Below are 7,691 nucleotides of genomic sequence, written 5' to 3'. Positions count from 1 at the left end.
AAAAAGAAAAAAAAAGCAGCTGTAAACAAAAAGGTGCAGGGCTATGGCCTTGTGTAAAAGCGTGATGGGACAAACAAAGAACAGGCTCATGACCCGTCCGCCTACACTCTCCTTTCTCAAACATTCTTGGGAGCACTCACTCTTAATAGAGGCACAGTTTGAGGAGTAAATACTTTCATTTGCACTGATCGAGTCTGCTTTTCCACCATATTTAGTCCATTTTAACAACAAAAGGTGAAACAGAGGCATGCTCCTCTTTGTTTAATCCACGTTTAAAATGGATAAATGTAAGTTCTGATGACCTCTGATGAAAATCATCAACATAAAAAACAAAGCAGTTTGGCCTATTTTAGGGAGTGTTTCGTCCAAATAAGTGTACACGTGAATGCATGAGCAAGTGTGCCAGTGGCTGCATTTGCAATTATGTGCCATGTGTGAGTGTCCATCTTGGTCGGTCTCCATCTTGCTTTTGTGTCTTCACAGTTGCTACGCCGAAACCATCTCGGTCCCCTGTAAGGCATCATAATGGACCCAGGAAGAGCATCTGGCACTTTGAGACGGCAAAAAACGATCTCCCCGCTTCGACCTGCCACTCTTCCTCCATGCACCATAATACCGTTTTCACGTTTCATTCTCCCCCTACGCCACGATAGACTGCGCAATCACAAAGACCCAATTAGCGATGAGAGGAACTCGATTTCGCTTGGGGACCAGCAGGCCAATCCTATCGGGCGGCGTCCGGCGAGGGCCTATGGGACAGCGGCGCAGGTGGGTGGGACATGGCTGTGGGGTGGAGGTGACACACTGACATGGATGGAGAACACTCCGTTGTTTCTGGTCATTTGTGTCACCAAAGTTTTGATTGATGATAGTCGGGATGTTTTTCCCACTCTCCCTTGAGATTCCAAGCTCTCTGAAGGGGGTTTCCACAATGATCCCCCTGCTTCGAAGTTTGGCCCTCAGCCCCACACGGCACAAATACACTTCTTACAGACTTTTTGTTCCATTTGGGGCCCCAGATGGTGGCTGCCCACACATCTGTATTGGAAAGCACTAAATATAGGCCCTGCATACGTGTTTTTTACATTACGTGTGCCTGTATTCACACATGTACAGAATCTCCACGCGTGCAATGGTGGTGAAAGAGCAGAAAGGACAGGAAGAAATAAAGTGAAGTACAAAGTACCCAAATGTAAATTTGTGCATGTGTGAGAGTGTAAAGAGAAAAGCCCGAGGGACGGTAGGTGTGTGGGCGGCTGAGAGAGATGAACAAAAGAAGCAGGGAAGAGAGATGAGGAGCAGCGCGTTGCCAGTGAGGATTTGATTGGATGGGTGGGTGGTTGTGGTGTAGTGTGGTATGGTGTGGTGTGGTGTGTTGGGGTGTTGAAAAAAAGATCTTTCCTCAAAGGCTCTTTAAGATATTCTTGGAGTGAGAAAGGGTTTCATTTGGCTTGCAGTCTTACACTGAGTGCTAACGTCACCCTGGGAGCTAAACCCATTTAATATTCACACAACTAGACTGATATTCTCTTGGATATATAACAGATAATAGTCAGAGTTTCTAAATCTGCCCCAGTGAGCATGTGTGGTTGAACTCCTTGGGTCGACAAAGCGTCATTAGCATGTCAGAGGCGTTTCGTTGGTACTCTATTCTCTCCATAACAGCTGCTAGTCTGGAAAATTACTCGGTTCATGTGTGCATGTGAGTGGATGTGTGTTTATGCACATGAAGGTTCAGCATAAACAAAGAAAAATGCAGACAAAAGGGTTGCACAAAAATCACCAAACTACCAAAACTGTCTCTGTGTGTAAGTGTTTCACTTTGATGACTGGAGAAATCTCCATCACCATCTTGTTTTGGAATGTAGTGTGTGTGTGTGCACTTAGAGTGTGTTTGTGTGCATGTTTGCATGTGATTGCATAAACATGGTGTCGGAGCTATGAGATGTTCTCTCCATCCATCTGTTCTGCTGGCATTTACATCATTGGAGCGCTACAATAGAGGGGAGGTAGACAGAGAGAGATAAATAGTGCTGTGGAGAGATTCTACGATAATGTTGATTTTGTCTGTCAGTCACCAGAGTAAAAACACATTCAGGTCGCTTTTGGAGCTCTGAGACTGAGTCTGATGTGATATTTTAACACAACTGAGGGTTTTTAAGTACCTGCAAGACGACCTGTGAGAGTGAACCTGCAGTGTGTCTTCCTGTGGATGTGGTTTTGGTTTTTTTTTCCTTTCTTTTTTTTCCTTTTTGAGTGTGTATCTGTGTCTTTGTGGATGTTTCAGCGTATGTATGAGAGACGGCGAGAGAAATCATTGTTCAATTCCTTCTTATCTACTGTCTCGGTGGAGAGCCCATGCTGTTTCACCCCTCAGCGGTATGACCCAGCTGCGATACCACACGCCCTCGTCTCCACTGATAACAGACCACCCTAAAAATACCTCTCCTCCAACCACTCCTCTTCTCTCTCTATGCCTCTGTTCTCCTCACCTCCTCTGGCTCGCTGTATCCTCCTGGGTCTCCTCGGCCATGAGTTAGCTCCGCCAGACTGAAATACCTCTGGGCGCTTCCTGATGTCAGAGGTCATTTAATGCCGTATCTTCCCTTCCTTTTAGCCAACTACTTTTCACTCAGTCAGAGGCCGTGGATGTTTCAGTGTTGGTTTGAACAACAAAAGTGTAACTCATGCTGTTACATCACAAGTTTTCTTCTAATTTGCCACAATAATTCCTCATCCCCCCGCAACCACTTCAGTCAGCCACATTCTGGACACACAGGGCAGATGGCATGTAGGAGGAAACAGTGAGGACAGAATCTGCTGGGCTCACATGATTATATATCAAGTAGTTAACCATCATTCCTCAACAAAACACTGAAGAGTGCATTGCTTTTTTGTGCCTCATGGGTTTGACAGTGTTGCACAAAGTTAGATTTATCATAAACTAGCCACATTTTAAATAATGCAACAGCCAGCTATTTCCTAAGATATATTTTTTTATTTCCCTGCTGCCTCTCTTTCATTCTGAAATCTCCTCTGTTTTACGGTGCTTTTAGGAAAACTGACAGTACCTCGTTATTTAAGTTAGAGGAAGTTTCTTGCTCATTTAAAATGCTTTTAATCCATGTTACTTTGCCACATTTGACATTTGAGGTTAGCAAGCTGCCGTTTTGTTCCTTTTGTGTGGGCTTACGTGCATGAGTGTATTTGCACATCCTCGCCTTCCTTTTGGCCCACACCCACTCAGGTTACCAGAGGGGGCCTAGTGTGGGTGGACAACTCAATGAAGACCCCCTCTCTCTTTACCCTCACCCTCCTTCCATCCTGCTCCCCACATCTTTTTTGTCCTCCATCCAGCGGTGTGAGTATAAAAAGAAGAAGAGGGGCCCAAAGAGGAGAAAAGGTCTAACCTACACCCTGTTTTATTTTAAGTAAATGATTATCCAAATAACACAATAATGAAAATGTTAACAGTCTGTAAAGATGAGAGTTAAAACACAACATAGAATTAGGAATTTCACGTGAAGCTAACTAAAATAGATAAATGAATTAAACACAAGCAAGTTGCTAACTCTTTTCCTGATAGATTATTAAAGTTGCAACACTCATTGTTTGCTTGTTTGTTTGAATTAAGACAACATTACACAATGTGCAATAAAAGGTGTGACTCACATCAATGAACCCACAAAGACTTAAGCAGTTCCCCTTAGCTGTGCCAACCTTTTTAGGGACTTTTTCTTAGCACCGTGATGGTTTTACCGCTTGTAGCGGTACTATTTTGGTTTGCCCTCACAGCGCTTAGCAGCTTTGTTTCCAGTAACAGAAGGCAGACATTATATAGGGTGAAGTATTTCAGAAACCTACTGTTAAACTACCTGTGCAACAACACTGTTAACACTTTATGATTAATATTTTATGGAGGTCAGGTCACCAGAACTCCACTAACCTGAACATGTAAGATAAAGCAATAAGTTTTTTGAAAATAAAACAATTCCAAGGCATCACTTTGGAAACTTCAGGCCTTCATTAATATGTCTTTTAATCACTCGAGGATCCGTTAGGCATTTCTAAACTTATCCGTTAATTGTTTTGATTATAAATCTGAAATACCGAATAAATGTAGACTTTTTCTCAAGTCCAATGTAATGTTGTGGGTATTATTTGATTTTCAGTTAACTGAAAAAAATTATAATAATAATAATAATAATGATAAAAATGCACATGAGTCTATTAGTTATTCAGTTAATAGCCAATAATGTAATTTAAAAACATACATGAAATTAACAAGAAATTAAAATAACTGTCTGTATCAGGATTTTGACTTCGCATAAGGTGTGTGTTTGTGTGTTTCATGCAGAAAGACAGAGTGATAAGAGGCTTGGTTTTATAGAGGATTAACTGGGATTAGACTGTCAAACAAGACAATTATCCATTCTATCACACAACCTTCCCTTTTATCAGTAGTCACACTAGGTCACTTACGGACACACACACACACACACACACACACACACACACACACACACACACACACACACACACACACACACACACACACACACACACAAGAAGGATCAAACTTCAGGTATGATATTAAAGTCTGGTCACTTTTATACTTACATAAATTACCTTTTATTTCTTTTTGCTGTTATGACCAACACTAATGCAGATGTTGATCTTAAAAGGGGATCTACACCAGAGTCTCCTCTACCAATTACATCTTCCTGTGTACTATCAATGTTGCCCTCTATGGGTGACTGCAGAAATTAGAGTTTCATCAGATACCATCTAATGTGGCATGGGTTTGTCTGATGTGGTAAATGGAGATCCGTGGGCTTAAAGGTGAGGGACAGAAAAGGTTATTTAAGTAGGGCACAGGATGGGCAAGACATGACGAGAATATTTAGAAAAGTCAAGTATTCTAGGCATATGAGTCAGACTGAGAAATGTCACATCTGAAGATTTTCAACACTTTTTCGCAGTCATTCCTGAACAGATACTTATCAACTGTATACAGCTGTGTACAAAATCAGTGTTAATGTCAACCAAAAATTAGTCTGTGATTTTAGTGAAATATAATTCAAAGACAAATTTGCTATTAAACTTAAGTTCCTTGCAGTCCAACTTGATGCAACCACATCGCATGTACAGAATCAAAACGAGAAAGCCATATTGATTATTAACTCATAAATGCTGCAGAGGCTTTTGTCATGTTGCAGTGCCCTTGTAACAACTACAACTGTTTGTTTTAGATATTCAATGTTTTTCATTTAATTATTTATTTATTTATTTAGCTAACTACAAGATGCTAGAGAACATTTACAACTAGGAGATGTTACATTTATCTAGGTCAGCTGAGCTGAATGTGGATTTGTCTGCTTTCTGCAGACTAAATAGGTCATGCTAACGAGAGGGGATATTTTGACAAGCATCATACTCCGTCATATCTCACCACAAAAACCTCTCCAGATTGCTGATTCGGTAAAACACCTTTACTACTACTGCTTCAAGTTACAACATCAAGTTATGTAAGTGGAAGTCACAGTCAATCTGACAACATCAAAACACTTAATAAAGAAAATTAAGTGCAGCCTCTTGGACTGCAAAATATATTTAGGTTTAGTTATATGTGTTAAAAGTTAAAGATGCATCCTTTAACTGAAAGATCTGAGAAATGTGTGAAGAGTGGAATTTGTTTTGGTGTGTATAAATAATTTCATAAATGAATTTTTAACCCCAAATATACAAGTTTAACAGAAAGTCCAAGAAGATTATATGTACCACCTAGATTTATTATGATCTTTTCACATGCTCATTTAAACACATCTCATGATCTGATGTTGCACAATGGCATCATGAGGTTTCATTTGTTATCAAAGTGCTAAATCTGCATCTTTGGCTGCTATGGAGCGATAGTGGGTTTCCTGTCCTCAATTTAGGAGCCACAAGTTCTGAAAACAAAAGAAACAAAAGAAATCTGTAGGTGACATAAGAGTATATATACATGCAGAGGATGCGTTATTAGCATCTTCTTCCACAAGAATGGCTCCCAGAAGCATCACCGTGGCAACCGTTCTCCTCTGCTTCATACTGGGCATACTAAGTCCAGCTCCAGCTGCCTGTAAGTTTATTTACCCCATCATGTTTAACTGTTTGATCAGAAGAATTTACTAAATTTAAAGCTATCTGAAGCGATCATTCTCTGATGTTGTTTAAATCATTAGGTTCCCATATGAACCAAGGCTGCTGTACAAGTTACAGCAGGAAGCCAGTGCCAGTACGGAATATAAAGGGCTACAAAGAACAGACCATCGAGGAAAACTGTCCCATCAAGGCCATCATGTAAGACATCGTCAAGTCATCCAACATTGCCTTCATTCATCGAAGTCTTGTGTTACACTGGATTTATTCTTTAATATTAGAGGTTTTAATTATGTTGTAAAAAGTTAATCCGTTAATGACCTGGCCATAAAAGCATGTGATCTAGTTTTAAAAGCTTAGCCGAAGTTTGTTCTGCTCCTTAATAAACATATTAATTATTTTCAAATAATCTGTCTAGCATTTAAGAATGACAAAACCCCAACACATGCATTCTTTTTTATCTTAAATCTTAATCACAATTATTATTTATTAAAGTTCAGAATTCAATCTGAGGTATTATACTGTACATTTCTGATGAATCTGAGAAACTTTCAAAAATCACATCTAATCAATCTTTGTAGTATCACAGAAAAAACAAAATACATCTATCATAAACCCGTACTGTTTTGTCTCAATGTTGTAGTTTCTACACTGTTAATAAGAACTTCGTGTGTGCGACTGATGAGGACCAGTGGGTGAAGAAAGCTCTGACGATACTGAGGTATGAGATGCGGATTCACTTAGTATTATTTAAGTTTAGTTTAGATAAAGACTTTAAAATTTAGGACAAGTTTTACGTTTGTGTACCAGAGGGAGTAAAAATGACTTTTCTTCTAGTTTCAAACTGAGGAAGATGGCAATGAAGAAATCTGGAACCCATTCAGTCAAGGATGGAAGTAAACCTTTCTCCACAACAACAGCGGCTTTTCTAAACGCTACTGAAAGTTTTTATGAGTAAATATGTTTGCTTTCATGATTTGGAACAACCGGATCTGTTTTAGAGAAAGGCCAACTGGAAGAGCGGTTTGAGTCCTGAATCCAGTCATGTTAAGGATATAATCTCTTAAAAGTGTTATAAACTGCTTCACTATTAGTTTGGTTTCTTTTTTTATTATCATTATTTTACTGAGTTAGTCATGTAACTCTGTTTTAACAACTTAATAACAAGAACAATCTTTTCCATTTTCTCTTTGACACTTAGAAAATATCAGTGAAAATCTGTCTTTAATTCATTTTTCTGACTTTGCCATTTTATTTGAAATTATGTCAAATCTTCTGCATGAATATGTTTATGTGCATAAATATACTCATCTAAATAAAAAAAACATATAAGTGTATTTCATCCTACTCACACACTGTTGTCCCTGTTTATTGAATGAAACAACAACACAGTCTTAATCCACTACTTTTTACTGAAAAGAATCTGTAAGTGATTTCTGTGTCAATCTCCTCTAACAAGTCTTACAATATGTTCTTAGAGTAATATGCAATACCTTGACACTAGATTGGAAACCATTACCATGTCTCTATATATTTCCAGTTAGTAGATG

At 39.1% G+C, this 7,691-nt stretch overlaps 1 protein-coding gene across 1 annotated transcript; it reads left to right on the top strand.

The window, feature by feature from the left end:
• Positions 1-6,003: 6,003 nt before the first annotated feature.
• Positions 6,004-7,485, top strand: LOC121644783 (C-C motif chemokine 20-like). Its single transcript, XM_041992964.1, has 4 exons — positions 6,004-6,121; positions 6,225-6,342; positions 6,785-6,862; positions 6,979-7,485. The coding sequence occupies exons 1-4, from the start codon at positions 6,043-6,045 to the stop codon at positions 7,097-7,099; spliced, it is 396 nt and encodes a 131-aa protein (XP_041848898.1). The 5' UTR covers positions 6,004-6,042; the 3' UTR covers positions 7,100-7,485.
• Positions 7,486-7,691: the final 206 nt, after the last annotated feature.

Source organism: Melanotaenia boesemani, chromosome 8 (assembly GCF_017639745.1).
Source record: "Melanotaenia boesemani isolate fMelBoe1 chromosome 8, fMelBoe1.pri, whole genome shotgun sequence".
In the NCBI taxonomy this organism is placed as follows: domain Eukaryota; kingdom Metazoa; phylum Chordata; class Actinopteri; order Atheriniformes; family Melanotaeniidae; genus Melanotaenia; species Melanotaenia boesemani.
Note: the sequence above shows the minus strand (reverse complement) of the source record. Positions and strands in the feature narration are given on the sequence as shown.